Source organism: Enoplosus armatus, chromosome 16 (assembly GCF_043641665.1).
Source record: "Enoplosus armatus isolate fEnoArm2 chromosome 16, fEnoArm2.hap1, whole genome shotgun sequence".
NCBI classification, from domain to species: domain Eukaryota; kingdom Metazoa; phylum Chordata; class Actinopteri; order Centrarchiformes; family Enoplosidae; genus Enoplosus; species Enoplosus armatus.
In genome coordinates this window covers 6,798,217-6,825,128 of record NC_092195.1, presented here as the reverse complement: position 1 = coordinate 6,825,128, position 26,912 = coordinate 6,798,217, and the positions used below count along the sequence as shown (strand labels likewise).

General features: G+C 41.6%; 1 protein-coding gene across 1 annotated transcript in view; it reads right to left on the bottom strand.

Moving 5' to 3' along the window:
• Nucleotides 1-26,912, bottom strand: part of csmd2 (CUB and Sushi multiple domains 2) — a 217,233-nt gene that overhangs the window by 61,497 nt on the left and 128,824 nt on the right. Inside the window, exons 21-33 of the mRNA XM_070921819.1 lie at nt 26,501-26,716; nt 25,527-25,715; nt 23,971-24,140; nt 23,610-23,766; nt 23,242-23,433; nt 18,687-18,813; nt 8,827-9,029; nt 8,464-8,655; nt 7,338-7,476; nt 6,899-7,086; nt 3,461-3,655; nt 2,586-2,702; nt 384-497 (exon numbers count right to left, since the gene is read on the bottom strand). Of these exons, the coding sequence (XP_070777920.1) occupies nt 384-497; nt 2,586-2,702; nt 3,461-3,655; nt 6,899-7,086; nt 7,338-7,476; nt 8,464-8,655; nt 8,827-9,029; nt 18,687-18,813; nt 23,242-23,433; nt 23,610-23,766; nt 23,971-24,140; nt 25,527-25,715; nt 26,501-26,716 (2,199 nt within the window). The remainder of the gene's footprint in view (nt 1-383; nt 498-2,585; nt 2,703-3,460; nt 3,656-6,898; nt 7,087-7,337; nt 7,477-8,463; nt 8,656-8,826; nt 9,030-18,686; nt 18,814-23,241; nt 23,434-23,609; nt 23,767-23,970; nt 24,141-25,526; nt 25,716-26,500; nt 26,717-26,912) is intronic.

Below are 26,912 nucleotides of genomic sequence, written 5' to 3'. Positions count from 1 at the left end.
TATCCCTGTGACTCTTTAAGTTGTTGTTGTCACTGTTGAATTGTTTTACAGCTCACTGGAGCCCACCTGCAGCCACAGCAGCTCTGCCTGTGTCAGCAATTTGTCTCTGAGTGTAACTGGATCCTTATGAAAGGGATAAGAATTTTATTTAGTCCCCTGTCGTGTCAAAAAATAATGGCCAATGGTCAAATCACATTTGCTAAATTTGTCACATGCTGTTGCTCAATATGGAACAAAAGCTGTACAAGCAAGTACGAGTCACGTCTTGCCTACCTGCACTTCCGTGTAAATAGCTTCTATTTTCCAGAGTTTGATGTCTGATTATAGCAGCTAACCAAAATGTGAATGCGTGCAGGCATCTGAATGTGTTTCTGTTGAAATACCTGTGTGTGCTCCAGAAAGGGAGCTGAGAACACGGGAGTGTTGCGTCGCCCCATCATAAACCTCCACAATGTCATTCAGAGCTGTCTGGAAGAAAGCGAACTGACTGAAGACCACTAGAAAAGACAGAACATGGACAGAAAATGAACATCAGAGGAAACCAAAATTCGATAAAACTAGAGCCTGTCAACAAGTTGATGTTCTGACCCATGAGTACTCAGTAGCCATTACTACATTATTACATGAGTACTCAGTGCTCATAGGTCAGACCACATCCGCATACAGTGATCCACGACTTAAAATAATATGGGCCTACTTGAGGCGCCCTTGCTCAGACCACGCCCGTCTTCTAACTTGGCCTTACTACACATATGTAAAGTTTTGTGACTGCATCTTGCACCGTTGTGGCGCGATCATGTTGGCAATATCTGTCCACAGACAGACATACAAACACCACACACAGACTCACAAGGTGAAAACAGTAATTAGTGACTGCATCACAGTCACACTGAAAACTCTAAAATCCATTTGAAATGACACTCTATCTATCCACATTAAAAAGAACATTTTCAACAGCACTTTCAATCAAAATGTCTTCTTTAAAGTGAGGTGGATAATACCGCCAGTTATGACAACACAACCAAAAAGTGATATTACACGACTAGATCAGCAATCCTGTCTGGGCTTGATGGCTTGTCAGTAGATGAAAGGCTTTGCCAATGACAGCCAATCTGTTGCACAATGTGCAGCTAAAGCTCCACTATGGAGCTTTCATCCTTTCAACCCACCCTTTATACTGCTATTGCCAGACATATTCAGCCCTTTCACATCTAATCTGTGTCTACTTTATGTGTTGCAAATATTGCAGGTTAAAGAGAAGGATGAAGAGGAAGAGGGAGAGGGGACAGAGGACGAGTGCTCTCCATTAGGTGTCGTGGCTGGACCTTATCTTCTGAGTTACACTTGTTTTCTCTTGCTCAACTTCAGTTGTTTCTTTTACTCGTACATCCTCTAACTATGATAAGAGAAGCCAGTGGTTGCCGTGACACCCACCATGTCCTCTGCATTGAGGAAAATAGCCTATCATTAGGGCTGGTGCATCAGTCTAATGAGAAGTGGCAAGAATGGAGGCAAGAGCAATTTTGGCTATGCGCGACAAAGTGTGTTGCCTTGGGCCTCGCTGTCATTTTCCAGGAAAATGCAAATGTGGACTTTAATTATTTCAATTTCCTCTCTCGCTTCGACTTCATTGAGTGAAATATGTTGCCAACAGGGTCCAAGAAGGATGGGTGCCCAGTCATTTTGGAGCAGTGCCGGACCTCCGAATGGGCGTCATGACCTCGACATTCAAAAAGACTGGGGTGAAGTACCCCACAGCCAAACACATGCCAGCCGCTGCTGTTTGGTGTAATTCAACAATGATAGGACTTGAGCTTTCCCTTAGAGAGGCACGGTGTTGATAACTCATTGAAGGGAGCCAGAGGGAAGAGAAAGGGAAGCAGGAGACAAAGAGAGAGAAAGATGGACAGAAAGTGAAGCAGAGAGACATTGTGGGCAATAAGTAAGTGCTTCCGTGGTTGCATGTTTGAGCTGTGTTACACTTCTGCATTGTTTTGCTTTCGGAATCATTTGCTGCATCTACAGTCTCAGATCACATATTGGAAGCAAGCTGTGACCTTTAAGATGGAAATGCCAAAAAGTAGTGAAACTCCAGGAACTCTGGATCTTCCAGACACCAATTATTTCTTGGTGTGTGTGTGTGTATGTGTGTGTGTCTGAGACAGACATATTGTGTGCCTGATGTGTAAGATAGTGATTAAATTGCTCCACCAAAGAAACATGAAAATATGTGTATAGCAATGAGACAGATGAATATGGGAACTATCAATCACTGTGTGATTTTACCGTGTGTAGGAAAATGTGAAAAAAAAAATGCATTCAGTAAACCTCTGACAAAAGCACTTTAATTGCAAGTTAAGGATAAGGTGTGTGTGTGTGTGGGGGGGAGCTTTTACAAGTTTTCCAGAAACTTGTTGTCTCCTACGCATCTGTCACTGGTGAGAAAAAAAGCTCAACTGTTTTCTTCTTACTTTCATTCGTTTCTGCAGTGAAAGAATATGTAGCATTGAGAGAAGCACTTGAATAAAGTCTTAGCATTATAGAATAACTGCATCTTAATTAAACACACATAATTACCCACTTACCGTAATCCTTGGGCACGACCACAGAGTACAGACAGGTTCGTGCACTGCTGTAGTTTCCGGGGTAACCGGGAGACAAGACCACTCCCTCCAAACCTGAGTACTGTCCACCACATGGAGCTGGAGAGAGACAGAGATGAGACATGAAGAGACAGGGCAGACAGACAAGGAAGGTGTAAAGCCAATAGTGCAAGATTCCATTTCTCCACTACCTCCTGCTTTTCCATCCCCTGTTCCATTACTCCTAAATTACTTTTCTTGTCTGATTGGGCTTTGGGTGGAAGATGTCCCTGGTGTTTGCCACAGTGAAATTGCAATGTTTTCCAAGTGTCCCTCTGGGTTAGCCTAGGTGAGATGAGGCCCGAGTCTCCTCTCTTGCTTAAAGCCCCTAAAAATGCTGTACGCGTGCTTGTATCTCTGTGCAAATGCCGATCCCATGCATGTGAATGTGTGTTTATGCTTGTGTGAAAATGCGCTTGGTGCGAGCGTGTATTCCACCTGACATATTACCGAGGCTTCACGCTGTGAGAGCCAGATTCGGCGGTGTCGGGGATCTTTTACCAGCTTTCCAGGGGAATATGCACAGCGTGTGCTAGTCATGTCGCGGGATTGTCAGAGAGCAGCCAGGATGACGCAGGTTTCGTGGTGAGTGTGAGGAGCAGATATGCAGTGTGCCGAGCTCTCTTCAAACTGCAGATTAAACTACGCCCTCACATCTATTAACATTAGTAAAACCCACACAGCTCTACACATATACCTTTAGGACACAGCTCTGTGCAAAAACCACATCATCACAAATGCATGTTTACATGTGATAAATGTATAAGCGCTGGTGTGGTTTGTGTTCCTAACAACCGTCTCCAGATGTCAGTGTTTACCTATGCAGATGGGTTTGGGTTTGTTCCAGCTCGGCTTGCCATCTCCCCCCATGATGCACGTGAGGGTTGGGTCTCCCTCTAGTGTGTAGCCACTGTCGCAGTGGTAGGTGACGGTGGAGCCCAGCTTGAGGTCGGCGCCCACCCGTGTCCCATTGCGCACCAGACCCGGCTCGAAGCAAGACTCCCTGGGGTTCTCTGTGGAGAGAGGTAACACGGTGGAAAATCAGCGTCAGAAAGGAACGTGTGTTGGTATTCAATAAAAAGACTTCTGCATCAAGCTGCAGCGATGATTCTGGAATAGAAATTGTTTTCTGCCTAAGGTTCCTGATATTCTCGGATTTCTTGCTTCCTTTACTCGGTCTCTTTTTCCTGGCTACTCTGTGCTTTCTTCTTTCAGTAAATATATCTCACCGACTGCCACTTTTCTCTCTAGCCCTTGATGGTACCCTTTCATCTGTGGCTGCTGGAGGTATGTATGGCTGTGGAGACAGACAGGCAGCTGATTGAGAGTGGCATTGCTCTGGCCCAAGGTCTGCTGACTGCACACAACCGCCTCTCACACAACGCTTTTGCTGTGCAGTCAACTAGAGAAGACAATGCACATACGCAAGCTTTCTCTCACAAACACACACACACACACACACACATTCTCATCCTCAACACACACACACACACACACACACTGTATCTAACCACATATCAATCACCACTCCTGAGGTCGTAAGAAAGATGTCTCGCTCAATCTACCATCACATTGTTCTTAGGTGGAAAATGTGCATGTGAGAGGAGGCCTGTCAATTTGGCACTCTTCACACCCTCACCGCTAAAATAAACATAAGAAAAACGCCCACCACAATTTAGTTCAATCTTAAACACAGTCCACTCTAGTCTCACAGCAAACTTCAACACTTGATGATTTTACACACAGGCATATGCACATACAAAAGGGAAGGTGAGTCAAATATTTTTTTTTGTCAGGACAACTTACAATTCAGTGCCTGTCAAAATAAGTACAAGAGCATCAACTATCTCAGCTAGTTGGAAGAAATTTTTAAATAGGAAACACTTGTTCAAAGCATAAAAGCATCTATTTGTCAAGGGCAACTGGGATACCAACAAAGACGATTCCTCTTTACTTCTTTCTCATGCCAGTGGTATTTACAAAAGCCATATTGTTGACGGTCTCAAAGTTGATAAGTTCCCTGGAACCTTTTCTGTGTTTAATTTCTGTCTAACTTTAATGTAGAGGACCAACATATTGGAAGTGATTTTTCTTGACTTTTTCCTTGTGTACCATCAAGCAAATTCCCTTAGTGCTATAAAACAAGCATATTTCTTCTGTGTGTACAGTAATTATAACCAGGTCTAACTACTACTGTAATGATTCATTAATGATAAAATGTACATGCAGCACCTTGGATGAAAGCTTAGCTTCTAAGCTGAAAGCCGGGGACCTGCTGACCAGACAAGAAGCTGCCCTTCATGGCTGAACAGAGTGCTGGGGGCCTGGGCATGTGGTCTGTCTGTCACCCAGGGCACCTGTTCTAAACAGGTTGAGCCCTTTCTTGCGCTGATTTAGACCTGAGCCTTCCCTCGCCGCCTCTTCCATTAAACCAGCACACCTGGCAAGAGACAGCGGAGGCGTGATGGATGTGGCAGGCATTAGGTGTGGACTGGCCCTGGACACAAGCTAGTGGTGAGAAGGTCGGTCAACGTGATGAAGATGGCCGATTTAACAAGCCTTGTCGTGGGACATTAGCAGGTGTGAGAGAAAATGGACAAGTGGCATCATCTGTTTTGGAAAATACTCAAAGGAGTGATGTGAAGTGAAAATGAGCCTAGGAGTTGGTGAAGGTATTGGACGATGAAGATGCGAGAATGATAGAGCTTGTATGCATGTTTTCTTTTTTTTCTGTGTGTTTCTGTCTGTGTCTATGTGTGTTATTCAAATGTGGCTCAGGCGTGGAAAGTTTTTGCCTACATATTCCCCTGGAGAGCCTAATCAGACGTGGCCAGAGACAGAAACCGAAAGACATAACGATTGCTTGGTAAAGAGGCTGACAGCACCTGGGGCAGATTTCTGTAATGCAATTTTCAGTGGCGGGCCGACCAAATACTAGCTGGGCCAGCTCGTCAACTTTCTGCTTCCTCACCAAACAGACCCAAACCCGCAGCCAAACATGCTTTTGTGCCATGTTGTTTGTCTGAAACTGAGGAGGTAATTTATGTATTATTTGGTTATGGTTCATTAGTGTGGAGAATTGGAAGTGGGGAGAGGGAGTTTTTCTGAGCCACACACTGGGTCCATCTGCTCTACCAGATTGGCCATAAAATATCACACACTGTATCACACACTGCAGTAAATATTGCTGGGAGTGAGTTAAGGGGTAGGCTCTGTAACATTGTCTTACCAAAACACTGTGCTTCAAACCATTTATGTACAAGATGCGAATGAATTTGCATTGCATAAATAGGTAGCGTTCTGAAATCAGTTGAATTGCCTATAAAGATCAAATCCCATCTGAACGCCTGCCGAGAAAGAGAGAGCTCAGGGTCGATCCGGAATTGGTTAAACGTCTGATACCTTAAACAGCTCTAATTGAGGCTGGGAGATTTAGGAAGATTTAACACTGTTCTCTCAAGCAAAGCCCTTAAAGAAGATGCCCTGTCTAATTTAGAGCTTGTTCAGCGTCTGTATATTTGTTAGGAAAAGGCTTAAACGTACAGGCACTGAGGCGTTCCCCTGTGAGGCTCGAACACAAATGCAGAAAACACACATGCGCTGCGCTATCCTTAAACCAACTGGCCATCTTTCAAGGATGTCTGTGATCATTCTGCACCATGTGTGCAGTACAGAGCACCTCGTGTGAGCAAATAAATCTGGGTCCCCCGAACAACATGCTGCGGTCAGCTAAGCTCAGCCATGAGACAACAAAACGTTGTTTGCTCTAATTTATGAGAAGCCTTTCATGCAGCTGCAACACACTGATCAAAAAGAGCTTAAGCACACATGCTGTCGGCTTTTCATTTTCATAATTCTTTGTGTTAGTCAGTTACTAGAGGAGGTACAGATCAATAATGACGCCCAAGCAGACCATGGCACAAATAGGAGTGTGGTGATCAGGACGCTGCAGCACAGACACCCCATTCTTTCTCTGAAGCAATTTTCACACCACTAATCTCACTCGCTTTGGACAAGACACAAGAGAAAGTTAAAAAGAAACAATCTGCAAGGTCGATAAGCAGCAGAGGCGAAATCCATTCTCCCTCTGCCAGAGGAAGAATTTCAAAACGTGAATTGTTTAGGGGATAAAGCCTCACATACTCGTTATAATTCACTGTTTTGTTCAGAATCTTAAAGACGCTGGAGATGAAAAAAGGAGGATGAAAAACTCCAAATACTGTTTTTTCTTTCTTCCTAACTAAGAAGGTGCCTACCTGTGTACTGCAGCACAAATCCATTGCTGCTGAGGGAAGCATCGCTGCGGAAAGCCAAGAAGAGCGTGTTGGAGCTGCTCTCAATGCGATCTGGAACGTCCGTGCCATAGAAACTACCCAGCAAGGGGCTGAGGGAGTCCGGCCCATCATAGATATGTAAGAAGTCATAACTGGGCTCCAAGCTGAACCTGGTTACAAAAGTGTCAATAAAATGAACATAAAACATTTGCAGCATGCATGAGCTATAATAAGATAACAACACACTTCACTGGCATCATTTTAAAACAGAAAATTAGTAGTTTTATTATATGAGGCAATAGGGTTAAATATGATTAAATATGTACCACTCGTGGTGGTTTTATTGTGTACTGCTGTATAAAATACAACAATGATGATGTCCAAACACACATGTTGCTATTAGTGTGCTACTGAAGCTTACTGGTTGAAGCTAAGAGCGATGACATAGTCCTGTGTGACAGCAACCCTCCAGTCACACTCCCTTCCATGTGGGTATGGTTCAGGATAGTCCGGAGACAGAATCAGCCCACTAGGACCTGTCAGGTTCCCGCCACATGGAGCTATGAATGGGGAGAAAGTGATTAGTGAATGCAACAGTAAACAACACTAGAGCACCATTTTTCAGTTATTGTTTATTCATGCAAAAACCTGTTCTGTCACACACAAAAAGATAAGATATATAAGGCATATCATCTAATAACAAAACCAAACAGTACTAACATTAGATTTAAAGGTAGTAAATTACATAGAAACAAACAGGCTACATAATGTAATAACACCAACTTTCAAAGTAGCAAAAACATTGTTTTAACTGTTATTTATAGCCTCCCGCTGTATGTGGTATATGGCTTTCCTGCAGGATTAATTGAGATGCAGCTAATGCCCATTGACACTGCTTACCATATTTCACCTGTAACTGTCAGAGAACTGTCCTGCCCAACCCCTCGCCAAAAAAACAAAACAAAACTAATTAAGCTAAGCACTAATTAAACAAGGCAGCTAATTACAAGGTCTTAATAGCCATTGTTAATTGACATTGTTTCCTAGAGCACCAAGGGTGATCATATATAAAAGGAAGACTGTAAAGGAGTAGAGGTCTGACTGAGAGGTCTGTGTTGTTACTGAGAAACAGGGTAATCAGATTAGTCTGTCTGCTGCAGTGACTTCAGGAAACATCTAGGGAACAAGGCAATCGGGTTTGCCACTTAAGATTCACTTACAGAGTCTGTTAAGTAATCACGTTAGGAGTCTGTATTGTGTACCGTTTCACAAAAGTCAGTCCAGAGAAGTGATACAGTAGATAGCATTTGGCAGGTTGTAGGGCATTACTTATAAAATGACTTTCATCTTTTATACTGTTCTCTTAAAATCTCTTAAAATTGTGGGAAAAATAACATGTGTTAGTGCATTTCTTAAATTCTTAAACTCCTACTTGAACAGTCAGTCAGAAAGAAGTCTGTGGCATATTCATTCTGGCTAGGTCTGATCATAATCCTCGTGGCATCATTAGTCGTGACTGATGATTGCGTGCTGTGTTTATAGAGTACCTGTGCATGTAGGAGGGTCTGGCTGCCAGAAGAAACGGCCATTGATCTCAGTGCAGGTGATCCTGTTGGCCCCCTGCAGGATGTAGCCAGGATCACACTGGAACACCACATGGTCCCCGGGCTCCCTGCTGTCACCGCCGCGGGTCCCATTAGTAGGCATGCCCGGGTCATTGCAGGAGGTTGCAGTAGAGACTGAAGGAGCAAGAGGAGGCTCAATCATTGAATGATGAAAATGAAGATGAAAAAGGGGTTTTATTGTTATAGTGAATTTTGTCTCTCTCCACATCTTGTTACCGTCCAGCCCATTTAACCCCTGCTCATCTAACATCTACCTCCCCTTCTCCCACCATCCTTCCTCCTCACCAGAGAACTGCAGAGCGAAGCCCTGCTTGCTGGTGAAGAAGTCTGTGGTGAACTGCAGGCTGACGGTGTTGAAGGTGCTGTGGGCGTCTGGGGGCAGGGCTGAGCCGCTCAGTTCCCTCAGCAGGACCCCTCCATCCTGGGGCCCATCCCAAATCCGAAGCACGTCGTGGACCTCCTCCGTGTGGAAAACCAGGAAATGCAGACTGTTACAGACAAAGACAAGATAGTTTAGAGGCCATGACAGATATATTTAGGATTTTACCCCCTTGCAACTCCCCTTACAATTCAGCCTCACTATTCTCTCACTAAAAGACCTGTGACTATTGCCACCCCCTATTTGCACCACAGTTTTGTTCAAACAAATCTGAGGTCCTTTTAATGGAAGGTTATTGTCGCTGAAGTCCATATCTTGCAGCTTTTACATTAAAAGCGTTAGTCAAGAGAAACATCTAGGCTCCGATTGTTCCGTCTAGACTGATGGGCATTTTGTTTGTATTATATGGAGACTAAAATTAAATATCATCATAATAAAGCAGAAAGGAGAAAAGAAAAGGAAAATCAAAGCTTTTAGCAATATAATTCACAATTTCTAAAATGTAAAAAAAGGATGAGTCAGAGCAGAGGAGGAGGAATTAAATGGATTTAACCAATCTACCAAATATTTAAAATCAATGCACACAAGGTAATAATGTGATTAAAGGAGACAATAAGAACAGAGGAAAGACAAAAGCATGGTTAAGGGCAGGTATAAAAGGAGGGAAATAAATAGCATTTTAAAGTGAATTGCAGACGCCAGATCCAGAGCATTCAATGGATGTTCCACAATGTCAGTCAAGCAAATACGTCTGGCACGGCATTTAATAGTTTCAGTCTAGACATCAGAAAGATGATGCTGTCAAAATATCTACCCTTCACTTTGGCGCAGACAGCTGTCAGCCAGCTGGTGGTCCACTGGATGTGAAATGCACTGTTGATGTGTACGTGTGTGTCTGTGTGTGGAAGTGCGGCAGCCTCAATGCAGTGCAATAATAATATATAGCTTGGAGTCTTGTGTGTGAGCATGTGTAAGTATGTGTATTGGACAGGCTCAGCAGGACGAAAGAAAAAGAAAGAGACTGCCAGTGATGTTGACAAGGGTCACTCACTGTAAAGGACTTACACCGTCTGACACGGTTAAAACTGTGTTGAACTGAACTTGATTCACCTGCTTCACACACAAAGTAACAAAATGTACACAAATGTGTTACAGCAAAAGAAACACTGTCAACTTCAAACAAATGTACGTCACTTTTGCCATTCATGTGTATTGGGCTTTCAATTTCAGATATCCACAATCGCATTTTTGATATCTAGAAAGAACATTCTGGATGTCTGCAATAGATTTCTTATTAGGAAATCTCCCATTTCAGATATCTACAATCCAATTTTTACTAGTCCTACTTTTTATTTCAGATATCCAAAATGAAAAACCATTTCAGATATCCATAAGGTAATTTTGAATATCCGAAATACATTTTGACTAGTAAAAATGTCTTTTTGGATATGTACAACTGCAATTCTACCAGTAAAAATACAATTGTGGACATCGGTATGAATATTGTGGATGTCCAGACTGCATTTTTAGATATATCTGAAATTGTAATTGAATTAATTGAAAAATGAATGTTACGAGTGACTGTTGACACACGCAGTGTTTTGACGTGTAACTGTGCATGACCAAATAACCCAGAGCCAAGAATGTATTTCTGGATATCTAAAAAGTTAATAATGAATGCCAAAATGGCTCACTTCAGTTATGATTAGTAACAATGGGATTGTAGATATTTTAAGGGAGTTTTTTGCTAGTAAGAATTCTATTGCAGATATCCAGAATGTTCTTTCTAGATATCAAAAATGCAATTGTGGATATCTGAAAGCCCAATACACATGAATGGCAAAAGTGACATCATTTGTCCTAGGAAGAATGTCATTGTGGATATCTGTATCTGAAATGTTCATTTTGACGAGGAAGAATTAGTTTAATTACAGATGTCTACAATATATATCCACTCTAGCTGTAAAATGTTAAAACGGCCACTTATATACTGATATCTTCAATGTAGTATTGGCTAGTACAATCAAAGTTGTAGATATCTTGAAATACAATTTCTATTCATAAGAATGTTATTGTGGATATCTTTAATTACCATTCAGACTAAGAAGAATACAATTTTGACTAGGACAAATGCGATTATGGATATCTAAAATGTAATTACAGATAGGAGTGTGGTTCGATTAAATGTTAAAACGGCTTGCCACATGCCATAGTCACAGAGATACTGAGATTGCACCGGGTGAATATGAGCTGGGGAACACCAGTCTTATCCTGGCACTGCAGTGAAAACACAAAATGATACAACAACTTCAAAATTCATTTCAATTAATGGAAGGCATTCATTATGAAATTTCAGTGAAAAAAGCCAAAACAAATTCCTGACACACAAAAAGCAAACAGCACTCATTGTGATAAAATACTTCAGCTCAGTTTGCAGTCCGAGCTCTATTCTATTATTTGTCCACAAGCTTAAGTTTAGCCTATTATAAATCTGTCCAGAAGTCATTTTCGCAAAATGTCATTTCAAATTCAATGTGTTGAACGGTAATCTCTGTCCTAGTCATCTGAAGGAAATCACAGTACTTTTTGTGGTTGTAGTATCCTCGTCCCAAAGCACATACGCACACACAGAGCCTTGAGCTACAGATGATGCAGGAGGAAGAGGAGAAACAGCAACCCACTGATATGTCGGGTTTAGCAACAAGTTCCCACCGTTTCTGCATAATTGGTGTCAGACTCCGATTCCCATACTGTCTGATGTGTGAGCAGCAGCCAGAGGCTACTCAACAATGTGCTGTGTGTGTGTGTGTGTGTGTGGATACTGTACATAACCTACATGACAAGTCCTGTCGCATTGCCTGTGAAAGGAGTGCACATAAAACAAATAGACGCAGACAGGCACACCGTACATATTCACGCAAATGTACACTGATAGGTATATTTGAAGGGTAGGCTGCACTACACGCCCGTACATAAGCATCCACGCCTGGGAAACAGATGCAGGAGCAGAGACACACATACATACAGAACACACATTAACTTCTTTATCTCTGCAAAGCAGAACGTCACGTTTCCACCATTCCTCATCTAAGAACTAGCATAAAAACTAATCCTATTCTTTGTAGGATTCCTCTGCTTTCACTTCTCTTGCTAATATTCACTGAAGCATAGATAATACCCTGTGACATACAGTAATCATTCAAAGCTCAATGAAAATAATAACATCCTAAATAAAAAAAACAACAGCACATTACTAATACTCAAGAGCTGTTGAGGACACAGACGAGAGAGCACGCTAAACCTGTTAACCCCTCCTCAGTACTCTGGGCCTCACAGACAACCAATGGTGATTTGCTGCCAAACTTAAATTACAAGGCACACACCTGTGTTTTCTCTTGTGGCACAGAGAATCAAACCCCAAAGTTTATAGTCTATAAAGAGTTAGAGAAGACCCATTTCTTTTGTTTAGAGCGACAGCAGCCCAAAGCTTGAAGAGATGGCTGTCAAACCACTCAGTGGTTTGAATCCAAAAAATGGAGGTGTGAAAGTGGCCCTTCTGTCGCAACTACTGCTGAGGAGCACTTGACCAGGGCAACTGACCCTGAAATACACCAACAGAATACAGCGCTTCTCTTTGGCAGATCCCAAGTACAAGTTGCCAAACCTTTTGCAGATGACACATTTACTGTTTTATCTATTTTGGTAATTTGTTAAAGTCGTGATGAAACAGCATTTTGAGAGTATCTAACGTCTGTATCGTGACGTATTTCGAAAAGAAACAGGATAGGCAAGCGGGACATAACTTTGGGAGGAATTTGATTTGAATGTTGAAAAGTGGGCGTGTCATAACCAACCTACCATGCTGTTACTAGCTAGCTAACTAATGAATCTTAGCTCTGGGCCGCTGAAAGTTGAAGATTAATTGATGGGTGGATGTCATTATATTATTGGTTGAAATTGGTTGGTTCAAACTTATGTAAGCACATGTTTGTTTTACAGGAAGAAAACATGATTGGATTTTGATATAAGAATACAAAGAAATTGATTTTTTGTAATGTAATTTGTTTGGCACACGTTGTTAGATAGGTGCACAATATAACCAGGGATGTGATCTAGGGAGTTCAAAGGGAATTTTTCATTTCGATTTTAAATGAAAATCAGCAGAAATACATCAATTCAGGTGAAATTTGATGATTTCTGATCTTTTCTGTAAAGATGGTGTTAACTAGTTACACATTTTAGAAAATCAACAAAAAACTTACCTACGGTTGGCAGAGACCCCAGTATGTATTTGTTGTTTTCTAGCAATGTCCACCATCTCATTTACACACAAACATTCATAGGAAAGTTCACTGGATTAAAAAAGTAATGACGAATAAAGTGCTAACAACATATTCAATATTGCAAACAAAAAGTAACATTAAGTAAATAGGTGCACAGTTTCTCTTATAATGCCAGTCCTTGTATACTATAGCATGATATGTTGGTTATAGTTATAGTGGTGACCTACTAATCTCCCACTACCATCCTGGTTATTCCCTCCACTTCCAGCCACCAATGGTTATGTTCACAGGCCTCCATCCCTGTCATGTAAGCGCCTCAAGCAGTCGGATGATTGTTGCAAATGCTGTTATGAAACCCTTAGGTCCTTTTACCTACGCTCCACATCCAATATCGCTCTGTTGATTTGCATGGCACAATCTTGGACTCAAGCAGCAGTCATGTGTTGGATCCACGCTTGGGTGCTGATGGGTCTCATGTTCTAATGCAACCTTCAGGACTGTCGGACATCGAAAGGCAACATGTTCTATTTCCAGATTTATGTGCTAAAAAGGAAGATGGAAAAGTGGGTGGAAAGGAAGAGGTACGCTGAGAGAAAGCAGAAGGTGAGGGAGGGAACAAAAACAAGACCGACGTTAATCATTGCTGGGTTGCTGGAAAAAGAGGATGATGGCAGGAGGATAAGAAGTTGATGGAGAGCAGAGGAAGCTCTGAAGGATGGAGGGATTTGTGCTGAGCGGTCCGTGGGCTGCATGTTAGGATAATTGGTTCCTTTTACACAAGATCTAAATAGCCCATCTCTCCTTGTCACTTTCTGAGAGTGAAGGCTTGGGGGGGGGGGGGGGGTAAGGAGATAGTGAAAAAGAGAAGATGGTGAGAGGATAAGAGTGATGCAGGAAGGTAGCAAGAAAAGATGTCGATACTGGCGTGTAAATATTTGTCTTGGTTTGTAAGTGTGTGTTTGCCGCCACAGCTACCTCTGAAACATGTGTGTGCAGGTCCACAGTCATTCGAAGTTGTTCATTGCAGAGGAACAAGGAAGAGAAGTGTCGGCTTCCGGTGGGGAAAGCGAGGTAGAGTGGGTGGGATGAATAAACGACAGGTTGAGAGAAGTGGAATTAATGTATGTCTCACCAAGGAAAAGGAAATGTGGGTCTCTGTGTGCCGTTAACATTTTGTGGAATCATAGGAAGCCATGTTTTGAAGTTTACAGCTAAGGGCTCTCCTTTACACTTGTCCCCCTCTTAACGAGATAAAATAGTTCAATCGAGTGTCAGAGGAATCGCCGCAAGGAGATGAGATGGGGAAGAGAGGGACGGAAAAGATTTCTCACGTCTTTTTTGATTCTGCCTTAATTATTTTGTATTCATATGAGAGGAATCGAGAGAGAAACAGAGAGTGCAGAGACTCTCTCATATGAATACAAAGTAGTCTAGCTGCAATCACGAGTCCTGTGGGGAGTCTTCAGAGTACGTGCATGTGTGCATGAAGATGATAAATAAGTAAGTATATGGGGGTGTGTGTGGATGTGTGTGTGTGTAGTATGAGGAAATGAGGAAGAAGGGAGATGTAGAGAAAACTTGCAACTATCTGCTTTCTCACAACTAATTGAGACTGTGTGTACAAAGGCAATGTCACACTGAGAGCTAACCTCATCAATATGTGTGGATGTGGTCTCTGTGGGACTGTCCCTGTGGGATCATCCATCAAGGTTGAGACACATCCATACCATGGGCTTTCAACAAAACCAACCACACCAGACAGAACAACCAACACATGGGGGTTGTCTTGACACCTGAACCAAGTTGTGGCCACAGAAATCTTTGCCCAGTTCATGCACTGCAAGGCACATGATGCAATAACATGTAAGCAGTGATATCATACGGATAAAAGAACAGTCACAATTATTTTTAGGAAGGAAAAGGTGAGAAACTGGGAAATTAATCAGTGAGATAAAAGTAGAGGTTAAAGAACACACACACATCCTTGTGCTTGCACCATCCATTTACATTCATTCCTTATCACTCAACCAAATCCTTAACCTGATTCTAATGTAAAACTACCAAAAAGTGGCTACAGAAAACTTCACCGTGTAAAAGGAATCCCTGTTTTGAGTGGAACAAAACTCAAATTGGTTGTCAGGAAGATACAGAAGCACACACACATGAACAGACTGGAAATACATAATATATGAAACTTTATTTTGGGCTGTGCAAACCCAGTGAAATATATGTGTGTATTCATTTGAGACTGAGGGCAATATTTCTGTGATAGAGCATGACAAATGGGGGATGCATTGCATTGGAAAAGTGGTATATATGGCTCCTTAAAGGGAAAATCTCTAAACCCTAAAAAAGAATGTCCATACAGTATTTTACTTTTTTTAAATTACTTTACTTAATCATATTTTTTTTATCATATCAAGTCTCTGCTTAAGCTGAACAGCAGAGACAGTACTGATGATCTTATCTGAAGAAAAATCCTCTGTAGACAGCTAACAATGGAACTACCAAGACACAGTGACAGCCCCAACTTGGGATTTGAAGGCATTTTGTAATTCAGCTCTCAAGAGACAGTTGTCAGTGGTTGTAGAGATCAACTTTACAGTCCCAAATCACTGTATTAGCACAGAGCATTTGGTTTTACTGTAGACTCTCCCCCTTGTAGGTGTTGAGTGAAATACTCTATTCTAACCTATATGAGTGTTTTTATCAATAGAAACCACTGAGGTAACATATTACTGATATATGTACTGACTTAACTGCACAACGGAAGTGCAGTAAACAAATCGAGGAGGGATTATGAAGCCAATTCTTTATCCCCCCCAAAGCCATATTGTACTGTAGACAGAGTTCACAGAGGCCTCACTGATCTTCATATACAGTGTTGGTCCTATTGTTGCCTTGTGAACAATAGTCAAAACAGCACCATACAGTATTATAACCCACACAGTACACCATGTTTTACAACACCAGCTCCCAAATTAGAGGGCATGCTTCTTCCTAAATACCAATTTTTAGATGAATACTTATGGCTTCATTGTTCAGTGTACCATGTGGCCTAGATCCCTCCTATGATCTCTGCAGCAGTAACCACCGAATGTTCTGTCTGTGAAATGGCTCATTGCCTCCCTTGTCATCTCCATTCCTTTTATATTGTTATTATCTCTTTATATCTGTATTCCACTCTCCTGCCTCCCACCTATATTCTCTTTCCATCAATAACTCCCGGCAAACCACTCCTGGTCTCTCACAAACTCGCGGTTTGATTAGTGTGCTACCTTCAGCTGCACCATTTGAAATACAAGGAATCCCTGGGCTAATGCATTGCAAATTCTTCGCAATAATGACTTGCGTGGGTAGGATCAAAGGCATGGATATGGAGCATACCTTGCAGAGGAATGCCTGCGACCCCAAAGGTAGTGAAGGCACTAATGAATCTAAACTAGCAATCATGAGGGACCTAGGAATGTCAGATGTGCAAGCTGGGGGACAGCCCGCACACGCAAATACATGCAGACAACCACACAGAACTGTACAACATCATATAAAATGATGCTACAGTGAACCCAAAAAAACTTTACAGTCGGTGCAGTCTGAAAGTATTAAGAAATGTTTTTCAGTGTTTTGGATTTACTCCAGCACATTGGATTTGAAAGTAAACAAAGACCAAACTGAAGCTAAAAAGTGCCTGGAAGTATTGGCTGTGTTAAAAGGCTGACAGAGGGTAGATACCAAACTTCTGGTGATGTCTGTAGACATAAACCGAATATTCAATATGATTACTTTTATTTAAGTTTATACTGAATTGTGAAAGTGCTTACTGTCCCCTAAAATTGGTGAACTAAAATGCATATAAAAGCGCTACGTTTCCTTCTCCAGTCATCTGATATGAACGTAAACACCCTAAAATTAAAGCTAAGAGTCAGCACCTTAACCTAATAGTCTTTGCATTTAAAATCCAATGTGCTCGAGTACAACGCAGCACAACAAAGGTATATCATAGTATATCATATATTATATACATAAATGTTCCACTCTGACGAGCATGTGATCTTGTAGGAAAAGCTAATCCAATTTATGAGAAAGGAGAGATTACAGCCCTCCTACTTAAACCATCTATTGTGCTTCTTCCACATGTTCCTTCATATACACATGTACTTATGGATGTAACAGTATTCTCCTTGAAGAGCACTGTTCCTTCAAGTACCGAGGCTTACGAGATCATTACATTAGTTTACATTGCTTCATGACAGTGCATAAACATAGTTAATATTCTGAATGCATCCAACACACTTTGCTTGTCCCATGCTTGTGGCTTAATGGCCATCCATATCATAAGCATGCCGTTATATGACTGAAACTGGTCTTAACATGCCTGCAGTCCTAAGTAGCTCAATGAACAGGGAATAACACTTACACCACTGGGGTTAAGGCTTCAATATCCTCAAGGACACCATCTTGTTAAATGTGTAGTATGCACTTGTGACACAAGTGGCTGACTGATTAATGTAAGAACATGTAACACGTAAGAAGAGAAATTGAATGATAACACCACGAGGTGTTTTTTTGAAGGGCAAGGGTAACTGCTCGGGTTTGGATTGCTGGGGTGGATCTGGGTGAGATGAGGTGTGGTAAAGAAAAGCAACAAACAATTAAAACCTCTAATTAAATTATCGTCTATTTGCACCATCTGCATTTCATGCAAAACACAGTAACACTGGTGAAATAAGGGAGCTGTAATAGCCATGGGTCTCTGTTCTCTCCTCTGGAAGCACATCTACAAACAAACATTTGCATACATAAATCAATGTACTATTATCACTAATCTAATGTATGAATAAAAACATATGCACACATGAATGCATGCAGAGTCAATGGAGCAAGACAAATCGAGCCGGATGTGCTGCAGGACATGGTGTGGAAAAAGGACATCTGGGCTGCTTGGTCCTGCTGCCACTACAACCTTGACCCTGATGAGCTGCTTGACAATAGCAGGCCATCGGGATGGATGGACAAATTATATAGAGAAAATAGCTTTATTCAATACAATATACATAGCAGGAAACCAATACAGTTCCAGAGAATAACCTCAAGTAGTTTAAATTGTGTAGAAAGATTATCAACAAAAACCTCTAGCCAAGTTCACCTTGCAGAATTTTGCCTACTTACATTTCATCAAATTCATGAAAGTAAGGCATATAAAAGCCAAAATTAACTTGAAACATTTGACTTTCTTTGGCATAGTCTAAAACCTAGAGACTGTGAGGTGGCATCACCCAGTAGTAACTCAACTATTGGTCAATAGCAGCTCACTGAAGATTGATTACACAGCAGCCTGTGAAAGTGATGAATACCACTGCAAAAAGGGGGGGCTAAATTGGAAGTATATTGAAAGGTGGTAGATTGAAAGAAAGCCTGGAAAAGAACAATGTAATCAGAAAACTAGAAAGCAAGAAAAAGGAAACAAAGAGTGCTGTTCAGACCTAATAGTGCTTCCAGGGGCAGCCTCAATGGTCCACATACAGTGCAGGTTGTGCTCGTATGGAGCTGGATAGCCCGGAGACAGGATACGACCAGAGGGCTCATCCTTGATGGTGCCCCCACACTCCGCTAGAGAGAGGAGGGAAAACAGGAAGATAGAGAGATTAAGGAGATGAACAATGAGTAGGAGTAAAAGACAAAAAAATAAGTGCAAAATAAGTACAAGCTCATCAACGTTCTGAAAGTCAAATTAATAAAAGGATACAGCAAGGTTAACATACTTAACATACCAGAAACTGCATCCTCCCACTTCTGGTAAAGTGCATCATCAGTTTCCTCTCATCATTATTAATTATTGACATAGCAGTCAAATGCTCAAATGTGATGTGCTTCATCATCTTGTTTGCAATTTGAACGATAGGAGGGAGAGCAGCCAACTCAATATACTCTATGTGGATCTCCTTGGCTCAGCGAAGGCAATCCACCATCTCAACCAATGACCTCATCCTGTTGCCTGTGAAAGTGTGAGTAGTTGACTTGTTGACTAAACAACATAACATTCAATATATTAGACTCAAGTTCAGGGTAACTTTTAAAGAAGACGTTTTGACTGATGTTATATAAGGTAGCAAGAGATCAAACCAAGAGAGCGGAAGACTTGTCACAAATCACTTGTTCATCAGAGGAATGTCACTGAGTGTGCTTAAGGGTGTGTTTGTAGTACTGGTAGTGGCAGACAATATGGTTCTAGTATCATATCACGATTCAACAAGCCCTCCCCCCCAAAACTACTCACCGCACACCCAACATAAGCTCAGTCTCTCAAATAATTGACAACAGCAACAACAACACAAACACGCATCGATGAAACTACAAAGCAAAATCAGAGGCCAAAGCATTTGTCAAAAACAGTGGGGGGGTTTCAGCCCTGAGTAATGAATTGCCATCAGAAACGCTCTGTGACTGAAAAGCAATTTTCAGCCTCCCCTTCAATTGCCACCTCCTACCCTTATCCAAAAAGTGAATGAAAAAAAAAAGTTCTCCAACAACATCTGACTTGAAGTGTTTTTGTTCATATTTTTAAGGCCACCTGAACTGACAAGAGGAGGGTAAAAGTGTTCTTGTTTCCCCTGAGAGGAAAATTACGGAAGCCCTGAGAGGCAAGTGAGAAAATAAAAAGTCTGGCTGGTGATCCATTTTCATGTCTGATCTAAATTGAACAGGTGAAAAAAAAAAAAGGTTTTGCAAGGATAAGTTCCTTTTCCGTTTTCTTTCATCTGTGAAATGGGAAAAAACGTTTTAACAAACCCCATGTTATAAATTCTCCATGCACTTAAAACACAAGGTACATACTGTATATTTTGTGTTAGCAAGATATGTAACATTGCTGTCATGTCTTTCTTTTGGCTAGAAATGTATCTTAATTGGCGCTAATCTGATTTTTTTTTTTCACCTGTTCAGTCATAAACACAGGAGAGAAAACTATTTAGATCGGACCTAGAAAATTGATCACCAGAATTTTTCTTTCTCAGTTGGCTTCCGTAGAAAAATAGATGCTTCAAACAGGAGGAAAATAGAGGAATCATGCTGATGATGATGGTGGTGAAATCTATCTGGGTCAAGCACACCCTGTACTGAAAGCAACAATGGCAGAAGTAACCAACTAAAGAACTAACTCAAAAACATAATGCAGCACACACACATAGAGGGAAACAGACCGTCAGACAGGGAGAAGCTGTGGTTTTTCCATACAAATCAGACATAAACATTTTGTCACCTTCAATTTGATGAACATGCCTTTCCTTTGTTTCTCTCCTTGTCTCCCTCCTTCACATCTCCCTCATGCATTATACATTTGAACAGCAATAATCACCAGAGCTGGCCTCTGATCAGTTTTGCTGTCAAAGCATAAACACACTAAACAATGCAAACGCACACACACACACACACACACACACACACACACTGTAAATAGAGTAAATGCTTAGTCACAAAAACTATTTTAAATATTTGATTGTCATTATTGCTTTTATTGTCTTGGAAGGAGAAAAAAATGAAAGTGTGATCTTATTAATCTTTACACTTGCTGAGGTTTTAGTCTCTCTTCAAGCTTTTTCCTTCTGCTATGCTTTTCCTTTTGAAGAAAACTTGCTGTTTCATGGGGTGAAAAGAGAAGACGGTCATCTATCACAGTAAGACAAAGCCATCTCTTTCTTCCAGCCTTATGACCTAAGAAACTACTGTTCAGTGCTGCCATGGCAGTGTTACTCCCTCAGCAGCTCTACCCCTTCAATCTATGTCTCCACATACATCCTTCTAAAATCAACTCAGGTTCTGCCTCTCTTTTTGTCTCACCCTCTTCTCAAAGTAGTTTAAATTTCCCTCTCTACAAGACAACATGCATGTGGGTGATCAAATTGTGTTATTGTACGATTTGTTTTGTAATTTATGGATATAAAACATCTCGCAGGTACCCTGCAAATCAAACAGAAACATAGCTGAACATTTTACTTAAGCAACACACAAAAACTATGTTCTGTTAGTTAAACATTAATATGTAGAACTGTGTGGTTAGCTTTAAAAAAGACATCTATAGGTAATGATATACATTGGGTCTGCACTGTAATATTAAGTGTCAATAAAATACAACTCTGATAACTACATAGTGTCCAACCAAGAGCTGCTGAGGGATTCAACCTTACAACTTTCCTCATCTGTGACCTTCAGGATATGAACTCTCCCAACTGTTTTCAACTCAATTTCATTTTCCTTCCTCCCCTGCTCGCTATACCCTTCCCATCTGTGTTCAGTGTGTCCTCGCTGCTGGAAAATAATCCTACCATTACAAACAGAAGCAGTCCCTCATCTGCTCCCAAATTCACTCTGGCTGTTAGGCTACCATCTGCAGTGAAAGGGGCATGGGGAGGACAAACGTGTTCAGAGATATACAGTATGCTAAATGTTGTTTGTACCCAGACATGAAATTACCTGTCAGTTTGGGTTGAAATCGTAGCCTAGCGATATTATTGTAATCACTTTGGCTGATGTCAAAGAACACCATCCTGCCTGTTTTCCAGCTTCTGGCTGGCTTCTGAGAGACTGTCAAAATGTCGCCCAGCAGAAGATCCAACAAACATATAGGCGGTATGTGTGTGAATGTATGTCAGTTTAATCGTTTTGAAAATACACATATCATGTTTGTGTCAGCTGGCAGGTGAACTGTAGGTGAACTCAAAATAAAAAAAATATCAGATGCCTCAGGCTCTGCTAAACTTTTAAAGATAAATTATCTCCATACAATTGATTTTCAAAGTCTTCCCACCTAAAACAGCTAAGGGTTAAAACCCCACCTGTGTGCTCGGGTGCTCTGTTGATATGAGTCTTATATTAGTAAAAAAAATAATAATGTGAAAATGGAGAATTTGCATACATGACTGCAATATAAATATGAGGAGCTAAATAGAGCACCATCATTTTCGATGAGATAATGTCCTGAATGAGGTGCTGGGAAAGCAACCGAATGGATGCCCTAAAATAGCAGAGCTAAAACAAACCACAGAGCTTTTCTAAACCTGCACCAGCATATCCACATAGTTATTAAGACGAGGATCTAGGTCAGACATAGCGGTTTAGCTGAAAAAAACTGAAACTGGTTAAGATTAGAAGTTTGCCAAGTCTCCCCGTCTCTGTGCCACCACTGAAGATGCCATCCCTCTGCCCAGGGAGAGAGCTGCACAGCAGGACACGTGGAGAAGACAGGGGCGGACAGAGGACTTGTTCTTCACCTGTTTACACCTGGTGCTCATTCTGAGACAAAAAGCTCGCCAACTGAGGCAGCGGTGGCTAACACCAACAGAGAACAGAACCAGCTGTAGCTAGTTAGCCTGGCACAGCAGAGGTGAGAACTGAGGGATGACCGTGGTATGTATGTGCAGGCGATGCCTCACATACATCATGGTGTGAATAGAGGTGTCTTCAGTCTGGTAACCCATACTGTATGTGTTGAACGGTGTGAATCGACAGAACGGGAACATTACATAATACTAGGTAACATCCCATTTAGTAATGCACTGCACTAAAATGTTTGACGCACTTGTTATTTACTTGAGCATTTACATTTTATGCATACAAAACATATTAGTATATAATTAATTAAACTAACTAAAGTATGTAAGTTCTTTAGCTACAACTTGGCAAGATGCATCATAATAATAATATAATAATATAATATTATATATATGTAATAATATAATGCTCAGAAAGTGGTCATTCTGCATAAAGAGTACTTGACAGTACTTCTGAACTTTTATTTTGTACCGGGTATGTTTACATAGTGGTATAAATACTTTTCTTTAAGTTAAGGATTGGAGTGCTTCCTCCATCACACACAGCATGACATAAAAGGTTAGGGGAAAAACTTAACTTCATATAATGCAATGTAACGCAAGACGCAACACCAAATCAGCTGAACCCAAAATTATATAAAATAAACAAATCATTCTGCCAACAGCATGAACACACTTGATCTCACACCCCTTTAAGGAGGATCTGACTTACCAACACAGAGTGGGAGGGGGCTGTCCCACGCCCTCCTCTCCCCCCTCAGGCAGGTGAGCACCTCTGGCCCTTTCAGGGTATAGCCTGGGTCACAGCTATATGACACGGTGCTCCCTGCAAAATGACCTTTGTCCTCCCGCTTGTAGCCAAACTGGGGAACACCTGGATCCTCACATTTCACCAGCTCAAAACCTTGGAGGGAGGGAGGGAAAGAACGAGGAAGGATTAGGAGAGTATTGAAGAAGAAGGCATGGATTTGATTTGTAGGTGGCGACCAGGAGGGTTGGAAAATGAGACACAAACAAACTATACTAACTTGTAAATATTAAATGTAAAGAAAGGTGGGTGTCTGTTTGTGTGTTACTCACTAATGAAGTGCAGTTCAAAGCCTTTACTGGTGTTATCCGCATTGCTGATGAACTCCAGCCACATGGAGCTGGAGGTGGAGTTCAGAGTTGTGTCTAGCAGCTCGCTGCCTGTAAACACCCCCAGCAGACGGGCCTTATTACTGCTGCCATCAAAGACCTGGAAGGGAAGAGTGGGAGGAAGAATCTGAATTAAGATGATCAGGTGTGCACACACAGATACGCTAACAAGGCCCCGTACACACACACACACACACACACACACACACACACACACACACACACACACACACACACACACACACACACACACACACACACACACACACACACGGGGGAACGCACAGCTCCCCCACCCCCTCACTTTGAGCATGTCATCCTCCTCCAGTCTGAAGTCTCGTGCTCGTAGCTGGATGCCTTTGCCAGGCTGCGTCTGGATGGAGTAGATGCACTCGTGGTTGTTGCTGTAGTAACCAGGGTAGTTGGGGGAGAGCAGCACCCCTTGCATGCCAGTCACGGATGAGCCGCATTCAGCTAGAGAAAAAGAGGGGGAGCAGAGAGACAGGCAGAGAGAGAGACAGAGAGAGGAAGGGAGGAGGTGGTGGTGTTGGAGAGAGCAGAGGACATGTCAATCGCTATATGCTTGAAACTCAGAGTGTATTTATTCATGCTGTCATGCATAGGGAGATGGGAGAGGTGATGGGGAGGAATATGGTCAGTGACTATACCTGAATGTTGAGTGGCACATCATCATAATCACAATGCAATCTGAATATTATTAACAGTAATTTCAGCTTCATTTGAAAATTGCCTTTTCTGAATCACATCAGGGAAAAAGCGGGGAAAAAAAGGCAGGGGAAAGTTTTCTACAGAAAAATAGCTGCAAGAATTTAAATGACCACGAATGTACCCGAAGTTTTAACTTCATGAATGCAGCAGGGTAAGATGAGGTGATGGGACTGTCTGAGAGGTGTATGGAGAAGTATCAAGTTTTTAAAAATAAGGCTGAATGTAATTGCTAGAAGTGTGAAAAATAACAAAATGTATCATCATTGTCAAACTCTAAAGATTTGGATTCATCTAGAGGCAAAAAAGTATGTAATGAGAACAGGAGCAAAAGAAGCAGTCAAGTACATTTTAATACATTTTTGAAAGGAAATAGCTTGACCTACTTTACACATGCCTAAACACTCAAAACAAACATTTAGAAACAAATAAGATCTTATTGGTGTGGATAAGGAAAATAAATGTGACTTCACCAATTTGTATTTGTTAAACTGTAATTACTGATTTCAAATAGAGGGTCAAAATATTAACGCTTACAAATTACTTTCTGAGTTTAGAGGCCATAAAAATTGTGCAAATGGTAAAAAATACTCCCATGAAGTAATTCAAGCTGCACAGTTGTTTCCAATATGTCGTTCCTGTTTCTGAAAAGAGCCATGCTCAGCACAAACACGAGTAGATCAATCATCGCCATGGTCTGTGCTTTACCTATCGTTAGGACCACTAGGATACAATTCAACACTAATGCAGTGTGTTAGGTGCATCACTGAATCAACATACTGACCTAAATCTTTGCAATTTGACTCGTCATGTTTCCCAGGCATTAGCAACGAGCAACATCAATAATTAGCATATTTCAGCTCTTTAATGTCATCCTCATTAGTGCTGCTGCTCCATATAATTTGGACAAAGTCAAAAAGGCTGTTTCTGGGAAGCTATCCAATGAAGAGACAAAGCGTGGGTGGATGGAGAGATGATAATGAGGAGGATTGAAAGGGAAGTGTCTCGTCTTCCAAACGTGACTGACAGTTTTGTACATTTCTTAATGGGTGGGTATACGTGACAGAGCTTGTGTGGCAACGTGGCATTGTGGGGGGGGTGACAAAAGCCAAAATAAAGCATGTGACCACCTACCAACACACCTTGGCAGAGGGGAGCTCCACACCCGCCTCCTGCCCCCTAAGCAAATCACCCTCGCCGGACCCTCCAGTCGGTAACCTGGGAAACAGGAGAAGATGAGGGCGTCGCCCACCCCGTACTGCAGGCCTTTTCTGGTACTGTAGGGTGGGATTCCAGGATCCTCGCATGGCTCCAAATCATACTCTGTAAAAACAGACAAAGAATAAAAAGAAAAGGTATAAATGTATGTAATGCTCAGAGATGCATTAGCACAGACGACTGTTAACTGATGGTGAAGGTGAACCACGCTGAAATGGATCGACTGTCCTCAAAGTCCCAGATCACATGGAAACAACATAACACTAAATAAAATGAATAAAGCATCAAGTTCCTTTGAGGGGCCATTCCAAGCAGTCCATCTCAACATTCAGGCCTCCGTCCATTCAGCCATGGTTTGTCATCCTTCCTGTAAAGCTACATTTGTTTGGTGGTATTTGTTATTTCAAAGTCAGTGATAGTGTATTAGATTTTGTACAATTATTTTTTACTATGTCTTAGGGTGCAAATCAAGGGACGCTGTGGGAGCAAAAGGAGGTGAAATGATGCTCTCAGTAGGTAAAGGGCCATTTGTGCTAATTTACAATTAATCAGTTCTCTTGATGCTAACCATTTCATTATTCACGCTCAAGTGGCTGTAATTACATATTTCTAGGACACATACTTAATCATTATTTGCTCCTTGTCCATGGTGGCCTCCTCCTAACTAAGCGTCGCTGTTTGTGTCAATAACCTATTGAAACCTATTGTTATTAAAAGGTCACGGCAAGTCTCCGATCCATACTCAGGAGCCTGAGACATCCACTCTCAACATGAACCTGAAGTGTTTAATGTTCTTACCTTTCTTTTCCTTTTCCCCAACCTCTTGGTCTCAGTCTCAGCAATCCCTCTATTCGCATCTCAGTATCTAAAATCACTAAATCCGCTCTCACCTGAGAAAGTGATGTTGAATCCCTCGTAGGAAACAGAGAAGTCAGAGAGAAAGCGGATCTGAGCCGTGTAGTTCCCAAACAGGCCTGCGCTGAGAGGCGGAGGCAGTGTCGAGCCCGTCAGTCTCCACAGGGGCTGGGAGAAGCTGCCGTTCTCCGTCACCAACAAATGGTCGTGTGGGCTCTCAAGGTGGAAGGTGTGGAAGGTGAATTGGACACCTGAATAAGAGAGGAAGAAAGAGCCCATGTTGTTATTCGTATGTTTTTACCTTTGCATTAATAACTTGGAAGTCTTGGTTTTCCCATTATTATATACGTTTAAAAAAAATATTCCTCTGAATTTGAACATGCAATTAAATGAATTACATGACTGTATCTTCTATTTGCTGGAGAGAGGCTGGAGTGTCAGTTTCAT